At 41.7% G+C, this 17,074-nt stretch overlaps 1 protein-coding gene across 2 annotated transcripts in view; it reads right to left on the reverse strand.

The window, feature by feature from the left end:
* Nucleotides 1–3,868, reverse strand: part of FAM76A (family with sequence similarity 76 member A) — a 28,689-nt gene extending 24,821 nt beyond the window's left edge. Inside the window, exons 1-2 of one of the 2 annotated variants that reach the window (XM_059036621.2) lie at nt 3,533–3,868; nt 2,179–2,243 (exon numbers count right to left, since the gene is read on the reverse strand). In XM_059036621.2, coding sequence (XP_058892604.1) covers nt 2,179–2,243; nt 3,533–3,613 — 146 coding nt within the window. In that variant the 5' untranslated portion in view covers nt 3,614–3,868. The remainder of the gene's footprint in view (nt 1–2,178; nt 2,244–3,532) is intronic. The other variant, XM_059036628.2, reaches the window with a different exon arrangement.
* Nucleotides 3,869–17,074: the final 13,206 nt, after the last annotated feature.

Below are 17,074 nucleotides of genomic sequence, written 5' to 3' on the forward strand. Positions count from 1 at the left end.
GCTAAAAACAAAATCACATAAAAATCCAGTATATCGCTACTTTGTGATTTATTTCCCATACAATTCCTATCAAAGTGACTATAAACTTGCAAAAGAAAAACCTCAAAGTAAAAAACATTAAATGAAAATGAGATATTCAAACAAAATATTTCCCAGAGCAATTTTCTGCCATTTTAAAAAGGCAGTTCAGGGACTTCCCTAGTGGTCCAGTGGGGTCCAGTGGTTAGGTCTCAGCACTTCCACTGCCGTGGCCCGGGTTCAATCCCTAGTGGGGAACTAAGATCCAACAAGCCACAGGGTGACCAAAAAGAAAAAAAAAGGCAGTTCAGGAAGTGAAGTACATTGAAAGAGACCTCTAGAAAGAGGATTAGCATCAGTGACTCTGTGATGTTGAACATTTGGGTTTATTTTAGATTTATTACTCAAGGAGTGGGACATATATATCAATATATACAAATGCTCTTGACATCTTAGAAAAAAAATGCAAAAAACCTATTTCTATAATCCATCTTGAATTAATTTTTATGTATGGTGTGAATTAAGGGTTAAACTTCAAATCTCACCCTACACACAGAAATAAATTTGAAAGGGATCATAGGCCTAAATGTAAAAGCTAAAATATAAACCTTCCAGAGTATACTCTGTGTGTCTCCATTTACATGAAGTTCTAGAACAGGTAAAACTAACCTATGGTGGAAAGGAAAATCAGAACAGTAGTTGCTTGGAAAAAGCAAGGAGGGTGGGGATTGACTGGGTTGGGGTTAGAATCTCTGATACTATCTCTGATAGTAATGTTTTATATTTTGATGGGGTTTAGGGTTACACAGATATATACTGTTTGTAAAACTCATCGAATGATGATGCACTTAAGATTTGAGCATTTCAATGTGTGCAAATTTTACCTCTAAAAAAATTTTAAAACCATAAACAAATATTGAACTCTAAGTTAATGATATGCATGCTGAAGTGTTTCGGGTCAAGTACACTGATGTCCACAACTTTAAACTGCATCACAAATAAGATGGATTAATACACTGATGGATAGAGAGATGGATAGATGCAAATGTAGTAAGTGTAAATTGTAGACTCTAAGTAGTGGGTACATGAGTGTTTACTATCTAGTTTTTGTAGCTTTTTTTTCTTTGAAAATATACATAATGAAATGTCAGGGAAAATATTCCTAGAATTGAAATGAAGCTGACTAAAATTAGGCTTATGGGTCCACGTGTGATCTGGCAAACAGACCCCATCCTGCTTAAGGCAATATTACCTATAGCCACGGTTCCCCAAAAGTTTAACTTACTATACCAATAAACCACTTTGCTGCTATTAAAAAGTCCCCCAAAGATGTGTGCTCATTCACACCTAAATATTTTTCACACTTTTCAAAATGAGATTCACACAAGGCAAGTGTAAAGGCAAGTGAGTTTTTTCAAATGTGACTAGGGCTAACAAACTCTTTATCAGATTGTCACATTTTCAAAAGTATCTTCTTTTGGCTTATAAATTCTTCAAACTCTGCATATAAACATACTAGAGCACAAGGCTCATATTTTACTGTTGTGGGATTGGTTTCTTAGTGTCAAAAATGTCAATACCATAATATAGGGCTTCCCTGGGACACAGGTTTGATCCCTGGTCCGGGAAGATCCCACATGCCGCGGAGCAACTAAGCCCATGGGCCACAACTACTGAGCCTGTGCTCTAGAGCCCGCGAGCCCCAACTACTGAAGCCAGCGAGCCCCAACTACTGAAGCCCGTGTGCCCAGAGACCGTGCTCCACAACAAGAGAAGCCACCACAATGAGAAGCCCGCACACAGCAACGAAGACCCCATGCAGCCAAAAATAAATAAATAAATAAATTTATTTTTAAAAACCTTAAACCTTAAAATAAATAAATTTATTTTAAGAGAACCTTGATAATATAAAATTATCAAGGATGTGAAAAATAAGTAACTAATAATTTAAGCAATTAATGAATAACTAGGGAACAATATGTGTATTTTACTTCCATTGTGTTATAACAGGAAATGGCAGAATCTGTGTATAATGCAATTGATCACAGATCTATATATTACAATGCAACTGATTACAGATCTGTATATTAAAATGCAATCGATTACAGACTTTAAAAGGAAAAGCCTATTAGCATCTTTCATGGTCAACGAAAACTGTACCTCTCCTGCTGGTACTCAGTCCTACAGTAGGTGCACTTCACAACAGGGTGTGCAATCCGACATTCCTGAAATGAAATGAGGATATAATTTTAAAAGGCAGTCAGAAATGGAAAGAGTCTTCAGTAGGAGGCAGAAGACCTGGGTACTATTCCAAGCATAGCCACTGTGCTTGAGTGAGTCACTTAAACTTTCTGGGACTAATTTTTTTTGCCTGTAAAACTGGCACCACCACCCTGCATTGATGTGGGAGTTAAGTAAGCATTTATACGGAACTAGTCATAAATTGTAAAACAAAGGTATGAATAAGCCTCAGACCTAGGGAATGAGAAGCCCTGGATTCTAGTCCAGTTCTGCCTCCGCCACCGTGTGATTTTTGAGCAGGTTCACTTGTGAAACCAAAGTACTGAATTATTGCTTACATATATAAAACTCCCTTAAAATAAATATATATATATATACTTATACAAACATATAATCAAATATGTATTTTTAAAGGCCAAAAAGGCATTCAGACATTTGACTTTTTCAGTTCTCTCATACCTAGTAAACAAAAAGAGACAAAGTCATGGCCACTGGAGGCAATGATGACACACAATTATGAGTTAGTCATACCAGAGACACAAACTCTGGATTAGCTGGAGATGTCTCAACATCACTCTCCAGCCGGCTTGGTGACTTTTAACTGTCGCTTCAAAGCACCTCTACTCATTTAAATAGGCAAAGCAAGATGAAGCAACTTAAAAGAAAAAAAGAGAACTTGGACCTTCAGGGGTAAAAACTGATCAGCAGCTGGTTACGGCGAGGACAGACGGTCACTAACTAGAAGCTGAAATATCATCCTTTTGCTTCGTGCGTTTGACTGTGGGGCTTTATTATAAAGCCTGGCTACCTCCAACTCTGGGACTGGCTGAAAAGTGCCCGTGAGGCGCCCAGTTCGACACGATCGTCCCAGACAGCACCCAACTCTGGAGTTCTATCCAGGCGGGGCAGGAGGTCCCTAAGCCTGAAACCCGGCAGACCCCGGCGCGGGGGAAAGCCAGCCCAAGAGGGATCTCCGCCGCGCCTGGTCGAGGGCGAGCGGGGTACGAGCTGTCCCCTCCCCCGACCTCACGGGGTCCGAGAACAATCCCTCGCGGTTGCTAAGCACCCGAACACGCCGGCCGCTGGGGCCTGGACACGGCCCGGGTCTCCCCCACGTGCCCCGCCAGCCCCCGGCGGAGCGGGTGCGGTTCTTCAGCTAGGCGGGCCTGCCACGCCCTGCCCGGGGGACCCCGCCGGGCGTCCCCACAGAACCGGGAGCTCCGGGCCGCGCCTCCAGCGTCCCAGTTCCCGGCTGCCGCCCCAGCCCGCGCACCTTGCACAGCTGCTGCCCCTGAGACAGCGCCTCGAAGGGGAAGCGCTGGTGGCACTTGGTGCAGGCGTAGAGCGCCGCCATGTCCGGCCCGGGCCGTACTCACAGCCCTACCGGCCCGGCCCGCCGCTTTATCTGACAGTCTGAGGCACAACCTGGCGGCTGCAGGCTGCGGGCTGCGGCAGGCGGGCGGGTCCTCGGGTGCGGGCGGACCAGGGCTGGAGCGGCGGCGCTAAACGCCCGTTCACTGGTTCATTTTGACATCTATCAAGGAGGAAGGGGCAGAACACGGAGCTTCTTACGACTCTGATTCGGTCTGGACTGGAGTACGCCACTTATGACGCGCGCGGCCCCTATTATGTAAAGCTCAGTCACGAGGGGGCGCCGCTGGGAGGGAAGGTCTCCCGCCGGGGATCTCTGAAGTGCCTAGGCTCCTCCCACTTCGCTCTCTGTTCCCGCCCTCGCTCCTCCTCTCTCAGCAGCTGGAGCAACCGTGCTTCTCGCGATATCTCCACGGAGTTGTGATGTTTGGGTTTCCATGGAGTTGCCCTCTCGCAGCTGGTTGAGCCGAGCGCGGTGCATTGTTGAACTAGAACTCGGCCGTCACCCCGAGCCTGAAGAAGATGGGGGCTTGTGAGAAAACGCCTCCAACGTCGGGGTAGGAGGGGCCCGCACAGCCCTCTCACTCGAGGGAGGAGAGGAAACGTGAGAGGCAACTTAGAGAGATGCCCTTTGTCTGAGATCCCTAAAAAAGAGGGACGTCTAGGGTTCCTGACCTCCAGAGAGAAAGAGAGAAGCCCCAGAGAGAGCACCCCTATTTTGTGGAAGAGGGGTGCTAGAGTGATGACAGCTCCTCCAGGAAGGAAAAGACGGATACTAAAGCGAGGCCCTCCACCCGTGAGAGTCCTCGTGCCCCGGAGGCCCCTTCTGAGTGGGATGCAATGGGCCTGAAGACTGCTTCCTACTGTGTCTAATCCAGTTGCACCCTCAGCTTCTCTGTCGAACAACTCCCTGGCATTTCCTGGTTAGGTCCTGCCACCGGAAGGCAAGCCACACCCTCCCAGCTACTCTGCCTCTTTTCAGGTCCCAGCCTGGTGCATCTAGGGGCTGTCCAAGGAATTACAAACTTCTTGTTCTTGAGGCTTTGGCAAAGCTTCCTGCAGTGCTGACCTTTCCAGGTCTCTGCTCTATCGCTGCTCTTACTTTTGACTCTGCTCGCCAGAGCGATGCTAATTGCAGTTTTACCTAAACGTGTGTTTTTTAACAACCGAGGGCGCATTTATGGCTTATAAATCCGTGCACCCCCCCCCCCAAATTTACTCTCTTTGATACCCAAATCCAGCCCCCTACTTGTGACTTTGCCCAAAGATGTGTATTAATCAAAGATTTAGACTCTGGGGTCAGAAAACAAAGTTTCAAAATCACTTATCCACTTCTACTAGCTAGGTAACCTTGAACTTCTGAACTTCTCACTATAGCTGAATTTCTCAAAGCCTCTTTCCTCAATTGTACAATTGGGTCATTGTGGGGATCAAAAACAGTACATGGAGGGTAATGGGAAACTGCTTCCTGGGTAAGGGGTTTTACTTTGGAATGATGGAAATGTTTTGGAACTAGATAGAGGTTATGGTTGCACAACATTGTGAATGTACTAACTGCCACTGAATTGTTCACTTTAAAATGATGAATTTTATATTATGTGAATTTCACCTCAAATTATTTTTTTTAAAAACAGGATGGAGGGAATTCCCTGGGAGTCCAGTGGTTTGGATTCTGCGCTTCCACTGCAGGGGGGCCTGGGTTCGATCCCTGGTTGGGGAACTAAGATCCTGCAAGTCTCTATGTGGCTCAGCCAAAATAAATAAACAAAAATTTAATTTAATTTTAAAAAATTTTAAAAAGATGCAGGTTTGGGAGCCAGACTGCCTGGCTTTGAATCCCAACTCTGTCACTTAGAAGTTGTATGACTTCGGGCATATTAAAAACAAACAAACAAGAAACAGTACATGGAACTTGGTATACTAAATAAATGCTATTAGGAGAAACTGAATTTCTTCTAGGGAGATGCTGGTGCCATCGATCATGGAAACACAGCCTCCTCTCTGCTCACATGCATACTCCACACTGGGGTATGGGCCTCTCTATGTTTCTACTGCCTCCAGTTCTGGTCTCTACTATATTATTTACCAGTTTTGCAATTACCTATCTACTTCTTTTTCATCCATCAGATTATGGCATTATGGAACAGAAAGACCATATCTGGGTCCTCTGTATCCTATTCACCCAGTGCAGGGCTAATTAATCCATTCATTCAACAAATATTTACATATTTACTTTGTGCCAGGCCCTGGCTTAGGCCCTGGGGATATGCTGGTGTGTAAAACAGATGTGATCCCTGCCCTTGTGAAGCCAACAGTCTGGTGGCAAAGACAGTTAAATAGCAAGGACTATGAAAGAATAAACATGCTGCAGGGATAAAGAACAAAGTTGGGATAGGGAGAAGGTAGGGGGAGTCACTTGGATAGAGAGAAGGCCAGGGGATGCCAAGGCCTGAAGGTTGAGAAGGACTTAGACATATGACTTAGCCAAGAATGTTCTGGGCAGAGGGAAAGGTGATGACCTTGAGGTGGAATATTTCTTGGCATTTTCAAGAAATGGAGGAGAGGCCAGTATAGCTGGGGCTTAGTTGGACAGAGGGCAAGTGGAGAGATTGACAGGAGTCAGCCGGGGCCAGATGTGTAAAGCCTGTAGACCCTGATACGCATAAGTTTTTTTTTCAAAGTACAGCGTATGAAGTATAATGGGAAAGAAGCCATAGGCAGTTTTTAAGCAGTCAAGTGACAGATATAAATTTTTGTAACGATTTACTTGTCTGCTACGAGGAAGATAGACTGTAGGGGGCCACTGTAAATGCACAGAGATCAGTGAGGAGGCTTTTGTAGTCATCCAGGTGAGAGGAGATTATGACAAGTTTGCAGTGGAGAGAAGTGGAAAGAGTCAGGATATATTTTGAAGATAGAGTCAACAGGACTTAGGGCTGGAGTGGAATTAGGGGGTGGTGAGGGAAAGAAAGAAATTATGGTCTATGTGCCCAGCTGTGTGCAGATGATGGTATCATTTCCAGCAAAAGGGAAGACTAGAAGGACGGGTTTCAGAGACAAAACCAAGCGTTTTATTTCTTTGGGGTTTTTTTGGCCGTGCCACACGGCTTGTGGGATCTTAGTTCCCCAATCAGGGATCAAACCTGGGCCCCTGGCAGTGGAAGCATGAAATCCTAACCACTGGACCACCAGGGAATTCCCAAGAGTTTTATTTTTGACATAGTAAGTTCTAAATGCCTATGGGACCTCCAGAGGGAGACATTATGTACGTGGCAGCTGTAGTCTGTACATCTCTTAGAGCAGAGGTCTGGGATGAAGAGAGTTTGGGGGGAAATGATCAGCATATATGCCCTGAGACTGGACGATATTACCTTGGAAGCCTAGAGAGAGAAGATAGCAGTGCCCCTTCCTGAGTCAAGAGAAAGTCCATCCAACAGAGATCTTGTCATGAGGAGATGCCTGCAAAGGAGCCATGAGCAAGAGAGTTCAGAGAGGAGAGTGGTTTCACAGAAGCCAAGAGAAGAGCAGGAGACATCAGTCAACAGTGTCATCAGCTACTGGGAGACTAAAGTGAGGACAGTGACTGATGTTTACTGAACTGATCTGAACACACACCTGTTTGCTGAATGTCTAGCCTGTCAAACCTTATCCCTCCTTCCCTTTATCGAGTCTCCTTCCATGTGTCTTTGGCAACAGCAGTTGGGTGTGTCCCTGTGGGAACAGTAGGAAAAAAGGGTATTTCTATCAGGATTGTTCATGGTAGCAAAAGAAAAGGGGGACAAAAAGGAAATAACCATGGACAGAATAATGGATTACTGAATTGTGCTATGCTTAGAGTATCGTGGAAGTACACAGAGGGAACACTTAGCTTCAATGGGGTCAGCTCTCCCACAGTGTCACTGCTTGCCTCCTGTTCACAATCTCCAGAAAAATCTTCATGCTAAGGAGGATGGTGTAGGTCCAGGGTGGAAGGGGGGAGTTGATAAAAATCGAAACTGCCTTCTATTGGCAGGTGTAAATTCTTGATCTGTAAACTCAGAAATAAAACTTTTTAAAAAACAGAATTCAGACAATCCTGCAGCCTGTGGAACAAAAACCACATTCACAGAAAGATAGACAAGATGAAAAGGCAGAGGGCTATGTACCAGATGAAGGAACAAGATAAAACCCCAGAAAAACAACTAAATGAAGTGGAGATAGGCAACCTTACAGAAAAAGAATTCAGAATAATTATAGTGAAGATGATCCAGGACCTCGGAAAAAGAATGGGGGCAAAGATGGAGAAGGTGCAAGAAATGTTTAACAAAGACCTAGAAAAATTAAACAACAAACAAACAGAGATGAACAATACAATAAGTGAAATGAAAACTACACTAGAAGGAATCAATAGCAGAATAACTGAGGCAGAAGAACGGATAAGTGACCTGGAAGACAGAATGGTGGAATTCACTGCTGTGGAACAGAATAAAGAAAAAAGACTGAAAAGAAATGAAGACAGCCTAAGAGACCTCTGGGACAACATTAAATGCAACATCATAGGCATTATAGGGGTCACAGAAGGTGAAGAGAGAGAGAAAGGACCAGAGAAAATATTTGAAGACATTATAGTTGAAAACTTCCCTAACATGGGAAAGGAAATAGCCACCCAAGTCCAGGAAGTGCAGCAAGTCCCATACAGGATAAACCCAAGGAGAAACATGCTGAGACACATAGTAATCAAACTGGCAAAAATTAAAGACTAAGAAAAATTATTGAAAGCAGCAAAGGAAAAACGAAAAATAATGTACAAGGGAACTCCCATAAGGTTAACAGCTGATTTCTCAGCAGAAACTCTACAAGCCAGACGGGAATGACATGATATACTTAAAGTGATGAAAGGGAAGAACCTACAACCAAGATTACTCTACCCAGCAAGGATCTCATTCAGATTCAATGGAGAAATCAAAAGCTTTACAGACAAGCAAAAGCTAAGAGAATTCAACACCACCAAACCAGCTCTACAACAAATGCTAAAGGAACTTCTCTAAGTGGGAAACACAAGAGAAGAAAAGGACCTACAAAAAACAAACCCAAAACAATTAAGAAAATGGTACTAGGAACATACATATTGATAACAACCTTAAACGTGAATGGATTAAATGCTCCAACCAAAAGACACAGGCTTGCTGAATGGATACAAAAATAAGACCCTGCTGTCTACAAGAGACCCACTTCAGACCTAGGGACACATACAGACTGAAAGTGAGGGGATGGAAAAAGATATTCCATGCAAATGCAAATCAAAAGAAAGCTGGAGTAGCTATACTCATATCAGATAAAATAGACTTTAAAATAAATAATGTTTCAAGAGACAAGGAAGGACACTACATAATGATCAAGGGCTCAATCCAAGAAGAAGATATAACAATTATAAATATATATGCACCCAACATAAGAGCACCTCAATACATAAGGCAACTGCTAACAGCTATAAAAGAGAAAATCGACAGTAACACAATAATAGTGAGGGATTTAACACCTCACTTACACCAATGGACAGATCATCCAAAATGAAAATAAATAAGTAAACACAAGCTTTAAATGACACAATAGACCAGACAGATTTAATTGATATTTATAGGACATTCCATCCAAAAACAGCAGATTACACTTTCTTTTCAAGTGTGCATGGAACATTCTCCAGGAGAGATCACATCTTGGGTCACAAATTAAGCCTCAGTAAATTTAAGAAGATTGAAATCATAACAAGCATCTTTTCTGACCACAACACTATGAAACTAGAAATGAATTACAGGGAAATAAACGTAAAAAACACAAACACATGGAGGCTAAGCCATACATTACGAAACAACCAAGAGATCACTGAAGAAATCAAACAGGAAATCAAAAAATACCTAGAGACAAATGACAGTGAAAACACAATGATCCAAAACCTATGGGATGCAGCAAAAGCAGTTCTAAGAGGGAAATTTATAGCTATACGAGCCTACCTCAAGAAACAAGAAAACTCTCAAGTAAACAATCTAACCTTACACCTAAAGAAACTAGAGAAAGAAGAACAAACAAAACCCAAAGTTAGCAGAAGGAAAGAAATCATAAAGATCAGAGCAGAAATAAATGAAATAGAAACAAAGAAAACAATAACAAAGATCAATAAAACTAAAAGCTGGTTCTTTGAGAAGATAAACAAAATTGATAAACCATTAGCCAGATTCATCAAGAAAAAGAGGGGGGCTTCCCTGGTGGCGCAGTGGTTGAGGGTCCGCCTGCCGATGCAGGGGACATGGGTTCTTGCCCCAGTCCGGGAAGATCCCACATGCCGCAGAGCAGCTAGGCCCGTGAGCCATGGCTGCTGAGACTGCATGTCTGGAGCCCATGCTCTGCAATGGGAGAGGCCACAACAGTGAGAGGCCCGCGTACCACAAAAAAAAAAAGAAAGAAAGAAAGAAAGAAAAAGAGGGAGAGGACCCAAATCAATAGAATTAGAAATGAAAAAGAAGAAATTACAACAGACACCGCAGAAATACAAAGCATCCTAAGAGACTACTACAAGCAACTCTATGCCAATAAAATGGACAGCCTGGAAGAAATGGACAAATTCTTAGAAAGGTATAACCTTTCAAGACTGAACCAGGAAGAAATAGAAAATATGAACAGACCAATCACAAGTAATGAAATTGAAACTGTGATTAAAAATCTTCCAACAGGGCTTCCCTGGTGGCGTAGTGGTTGAGAGTCCACTTGCCGATGCAGGGGATACAGGTTCGTGCCCCAGTCCAGGAAGATCCCACATGCCGCAGAGCGGCTAGGCCCGTGAGCCATGGCCGCTGAGCCTGCACGTCTGGAACCTGTGCTGTGCAAAGGGAAGAGGCCACAACGGTGAGAGCCCCGCGTACCGAAAAAAAAAAAAAAAATCTTCCAACAAACAAAAGTCCAGGACCAGATGGCTTCACAGGTGAATTCTATCAAACATTTAGAGAAGAGCTGAAACCCATCCTTCTAAAACTCTACCAAAAAATTGCAGAGGAAGGAACACTCCCAAACTCATTTTATGAGGCCACCATCACCCTGATACCAAAACCAGACAAAGATACTACAAAAATAGAAAATTACAGACCAATATCACTGATGAATATAGATGCAAAAATCCTCAACAAAATACTAGCAAACAGAATCCAACAACACATTAAAAGGATCATACACCATGATCAAGTGGGATTTATCCCAGAGATGCAAGGATTCTTCAATATACGCAAATCAACCAATGTGATACACCATATTAATAAATTGAAGAATAAAAACCATATGATCAGGGCTTCCCTGGTGGCGCGGTGGTTGAGAGTCCGCCTGCCGATGCAGGGGACATGGGTTCATGCCCCAGTCTGGGAGGATCCCACATGCTGCAGAGCGGCTGGGCCCATGAGCCATGGCCACTGAGCCTGCACTTCTGGACCCTGTGCTCCGCAACAGGAGAGGCCACAACAGTGGGAGGCCCACGTACCAAAAAAAACAAAAACAAAAACAAACAAACAAAAAACCATATGATCCTCTCAATAGATGCAGAAAAAGCTTTTGACAAAATTCAACACCCATTTATGATAAAAACTCTCCAGAGAGTGGGCCGAGAGGGAACCTACCTCAACATAATAAAGGCCATATACGACAAACCCACAGCAAACATCATTCTCAATGGTGAAAAACTGAAAGCATTTCCTCTAAGATCAGGAACAAGACAAGGATGTCCACTCTCACCACTATTATTCAACATAGTTTTGGAAGTCCTAGCCACGGCAATCAGAGAAGAAAAAGAAATAAAAGGAATACAAATTGGAAAAGAAGAAGTAAAACTGTCACTGTTTGCAGATGACATGATACTATATAGAGAGAATCCTAAAGATGCCACCAGAAAACTAGTAGAGCTAATCAATGAATTTGGTAAAGTTGCAGGATACAAAATTAATGCACAGAAATCTCTTGCATTCCTATACATTAATGATGAAAAATATGAAAGAGAAATTATGGAAACACTCCCATTTACCATTGCAACAAAAAGAATAAAATACCTAGGAATAAACCTACCTAGGGAGACAAAAGACCTGTATGCAGAAAACTATAAGACACTGATGAAAGAAATTAAAGATGATACCAACAGATGGAGAGATATACCATGTTCTTGGATTGGAAGAATCAATATTGTGAAAATGACTATACTACCAAAAGCAATCTACAGATTCAATGCAATCCCTATCAAATTACCAATGGCATTTTTTACAGGACTAGAACAAATCATCTTAAAATTTGTATGGAGACACAAAAGACCCCAAATAGTCAAAGCAGTCTTGAGGGAAAAAAAATGGAGCTGGAGGAATCAGACTCCCTGACTTCAGACTATACTACAAAGCTACAGTAATCAAGACAATATGGTACTGACACAAAAACAAAAACATAGATCAATGGAACAAGAAAGCCCAGAGATAAGCCCACGCACCTACGGTCAACTAATGTATGACAAAGGAGACAAAGATATACGATGGAGAAAAGACAGTCTCTTCAATAAGTGCTGCTGGGAAAACTGGACAGCTACATGTAAAAAATGAAATTAGAACACTCCCTAACACCATACATAAAAGTAAACTCAAAATGGATTCAAGACCTAAATGTAAGACCAGACACTATAAAACTCTTAGAAGAAAACATAGGAAGAATACTCTTTGACATAAATCACAGCAAGATCTTTTTTGATCCACCTCCCAGAGTAATGGAAATAAAAACAAAAATAAACAAATGCGACCTAATGAAACTTCAGAGCTTTTGCATAGCAAGGAAACCATAAACAGGATGAAAAGACAACCCTCAGAATGGGAGAAAATATTTGCAAACGAATCAATGGACAAAGGATTAATCTCCAAAATATATAAACAGCTCATGCAGCTCAATATTAAACAAATAAACAACCCAATCCAAAAATTGGCAGAAGACCCAAATAGACATTTCTCCAAAGACGACATATAGATGGCCAAGGAGCACATGAAAAGCTGCTCAACATCACTAATTATTAGAGAAGTGCAAATCAAAACTACAATGAGGGGCTTCCCTGGTGGCACACTGGTTGAGAGTCCGCCTGCTGATGCAGGGGACGTGGGTTCGTGCCCCGGTCCGGGAGGATCCCACGTGCCGCGGAGCGGCTGGGCCCGTGAGCCGTGGCCGCTGAGCCTGCGCGTCCGGAGCCTGTGCTCCGCAATGGGAGAGGCCACAGCAGTGAGAGGCCCGCGTACCGCAAAAAAAAAAAAAAAAAAAAAAAAAACTACAATGAGGTATCCCCTCACACCAGTTAGAATGGGCATCATCAGAAAATCTACAAACAACAAATGCTGGAGAGGGTGTGGAGAAAAGGGAACTCTCTTGCACTGTTGGTGGGAATATAAGTGGATACAGCCACTTTGGAGAACAGTATGGAGGTTCCTTCAAAAACTAAAAATAGAATTACCATATGATCCAGCAATCCCACTACTGGGCATATACCCAGAGAAAACAATAATTCAAAAAGACACATGCACCCCAATGTTCATTGCAGCACTATTTACAAAGCCAGGTCATGGAAGCAATCTAAAAGCCCATAGATAGATGAATGGATAAAGAAGATGTAGTACATATATACAATGGAATATTACTCAGCCATAAAAGGAACGAAATTGAGTCATTTGTTGAGACGTGGATGGATCTAGAGACTGTCATACAGAGTGAAGTAAGTCAGAAAGAGAAAAACAAATATCGTATATTAACGCATGTATGTGGAACCTAGAAAAATGGTACAGATGAACCGGTTTGCAGGGCAGAAGTTGAAACACAGATGTAGAGAGCAAACGTATGGGCACCAAGGGGGGAAAACCGCAGTGGGGTGGGGATGGTGGTGTGATGAATTGGGTGATTGGGATTGACATGTATACACTGATGTGTATTAAATTGATGACTAATAAGAACCGGCAGTATAAAAAAAAACTAATACTAAACTTTGGGTTATTTTTATGGAAATATGTTAATATAAATGTTTCAGACATTACATGAAATTTCTAAAAATCTTATATATTCTAGTATAATGTTATAAGTCATAATTCTAATTATTACTTTAAAATGTGTATCTTAGAAATAGCTAAATTTCCTTGTCAATTGCATTATTATGAACTTTCATCAGATCTTTAACATGGTCATTTTAAAGTCTTTTGTCATTTACAGACAGTTCTGGGTGTACTCTGATGCTTTTGCAAAAATGTTCCTATAAAAGGTTTTCATCTTCAAGGAATTCATGGAAAAGACTCTGACGAGTACAGGTTTCTGGTAACTGACTATACTGGTGAATGAATAAGCATTTTCAGAACTCTAATGGAAAACTGATGAATTCATAAAAGTGCTAACAAAAGATCAAGATGAAAAAAATTAATTACATGGGACTGAGCGAACTGATGAGGATGATTATAATTTTTGTGACTTTCTGTTTGAAAAAAAAAAAAAATCCCTGGGCTTCCCTGGTGGCACAGTGGTTGGGAGTCCACTTGCCGATGCAGCGGACACGGGTTTGTGCCCCGGTCCGGGAAGATCCCACATTCCGCGGAGCAACTAAGCCCATGCACCACAACTTCTGAGCCTACGCTCTAGAGCCCGTGAGCCACAACTACTGAGCCTGCGTGCCACAACTACTGAAGCCTGCACACCTAGAACCCATACGCCACAACTACTGAAGCCCGCACACCTAGAGCCCGTGCTCCACAGCAAGAGAAGCCACCACAATGAGAAGCCCGCGCACCTCAACAAAGAGTAGCTCCCGCTCACCGCAACTAGGAAAAGCCCACGTGCAGCATCGAAGACACAATGCAGCCCAAAATAAATTAATTATTTTTTTAAAAAGTTAATTATTTCCCCAGCTTTATTGAGATATAATTGACATATAACTGAATTTAATTTCTATATTATTTATCCAGTAAACATTAATTGCACATCTAGTATCTAGTACTAGGCCTTGGAAGGACAGCAACGAATATGACAAAGTGCCTGCTCTCATGAAGCTTCCATTACAGAGAGGGGAGAGACAGGAGATAATACGAGTAAACAAACGTATAACATAATTTCAAGTGATGCTAAGTGCTCAGATAAAAAATAAAGTGGGGGAAAGGGACAGAGAATGATGGGAACGGCTCTATTTTAGATAGAATGGTCAAGAAGGCTTCCCTGAGGAGGTGGCACATGAGCAGACACCTAAATGAAGTGAAGGTGTCAAGCATGTGAAGATCTGGGGGAAAGAATTCCAGAGGAAGGGGACAGTAAGTGCAAATGGCCTGAGGCTAGAAGCACTGGGCATGTCTGAGTAACAATAAGACCAGTGAAAGGGAGAATGGTAGGAGATAGGTTAGAGAGGCACCAGCAGCCAAATCCTCCAGGGTTTATGGGCCATGATAAGAAGTTTGGATGTTGTTCGAGGGTTATGGGAAGTCATTGGAAGGTTTTGAACTGTGGAGTGTGAGATCTGATTTACATTTTAAAAGATCACTCTGGCTGATCTGAGATGAGAATGGCAGCAGGGAGACCAGTTAGATGACCAGAGGTGATGATGCTTGGGACTCAGGAGAAAAAGGTAGAGATGGTGAAAGATGGCCAGATTTGGGATAAGTTTTTTTTCTTTCATTGTGGTAAAATATATATAATTTGCCAGTTTAACCAGTTTTAGATCTATAACTCAGTGGCATTAAATATATTCACAGTGTTATGCAACTATCACTATTTATATCCACCCATTTATATATTTATATCCAGAACATTTTCATCATCCCAAACAGAAACTCTGTGCCCATTAAGCAATAACTCCCCAATTCCCCCTCCCTCCAGTCCCGGTAACCTTTATTCTAACCCCTGTCTGCATGAATTTGCCTATTCAAGGTATCTCAAATAAGTGAAATCATACAAATTTGTCCCTTTGTGTCTGGCTTATTTTCAAGGTTCATCCATATTGAAGAATGTGTCAGAACCTCATTCTTTTCAATGACTGAGTAATATTCCCTTGTATGTATATATCACATTTTGTTTATCCTTTCATCTATTGTTGGACATTTGGGTTTTGTCCAGCTTTTGGCTACTGTGAATAATGCTGCTATGAATATCGATGTTCAAGTATCTGTTCGAGTCCTCCCTTTCAATTATTTGCGATACAAACCTAGGAGTGGAATTGCCGGATCATATGGCAATTCTATGTTTAACTTTTTGAGGAACCTCCAAATTATTTTCCACAATAGCTACACCATTGTACCTTCCCACTAGCAATGAATAAGTGTTCCAGCTTCTCCACATCCTTGCCAACACTTATTTCCTATTATTTTTCTTTATAATAGTCATTCTAGTGGATCTGAAGAGGTCTTCTCATTGTGGTTTTGATTTGTATTTCCCTAATGATTAATGATGGGCATCTTTGCATGTGCTTATTGGTCATTTGTACATCTTCTTTGGAGAAATGTCTGTTCAAATCCTTTGCCCACTTTTAAATTGGATTGTTTGGTTTTTGTTGTTAACGTGTAGTAGTTCTTTATATATTCTGTATATTAACCCCTTATCAGATGTGTAATTTACAAATATTTTCTCCCATTCTGTGGGGGTTTTTTCTCACTCTCTGGATAGTGTCTTTAAAAAAATTTTTTTAAATCGAAGTACTGTTAATTTACAATGTTGTGTTAGTTTCAAGTGTACAGCAAAGTGATCCTGTTATACATATATAATATATATGTATATATGTATATTCTTTTTCAGATTCTTTTCCAATATAAGTTATTATAAGATATTGAGAATAGTCCCCCGTGCTATACAGTAAGTCATTGTTTATTTTATATATAGTAGTGTGTATATGTTAATCCCAAACTCCTGATTTATCCCTCCCCCCATTTCCCCTTTGGTAACCATAAGTTTGTTTTCTGTGTCTGTGAGTCTATTTCTGTTTTGTAAACAAGTTCATTTGTATCATTTTTTTAGATTCTACATATAAGTGATATCATATGATATTTGCCTTTGTCTGACTTACTTAATATGATCATCTCTAGGTCCATCCATGTTGCTGCAAATGGCATTACTTTGTTCTTTTTTATGGATGAGTAACAAGATAATGTCTTTTTACGCATAAAAGTTTTGAATTTGGGTGTGATCCAGTTTGTCTATTTTTTTCTTTTGTTGCCCATGCTTTTGTTGTGACACTTAAGAAACTATTGCCAAATCCAAGGTCATGAAGATGGGATAAGTTTCGAGACTAGAACTTAAATGGCCAGCCAAGGGATTGGACATTGGTGTGAACAACAGAGAGGAATGAAGGATGTGTGTCCTATGTTTTTGGCTTGAGCAACTGGGTAAAAAGTGATGGCATTTACTGAGATGGGAAGAGTCGTGGAGTTGCTAATTTGCAAGGGAAAATCAA

Source organism: Kogia breviceps, chromosome 1, assembly GCF_026419965.1.
Source record: "Kogia breviceps isolate mKogBre1 chromosome 1, mKogBre1 haplotype 1, whole genome shotgun sequence".
Lineage (NCBI taxonomy): Eukaryota > Metazoa > Chordata > Mammalia > Artiodactyla > Physeteridae > Kogia > Kogia breviceps.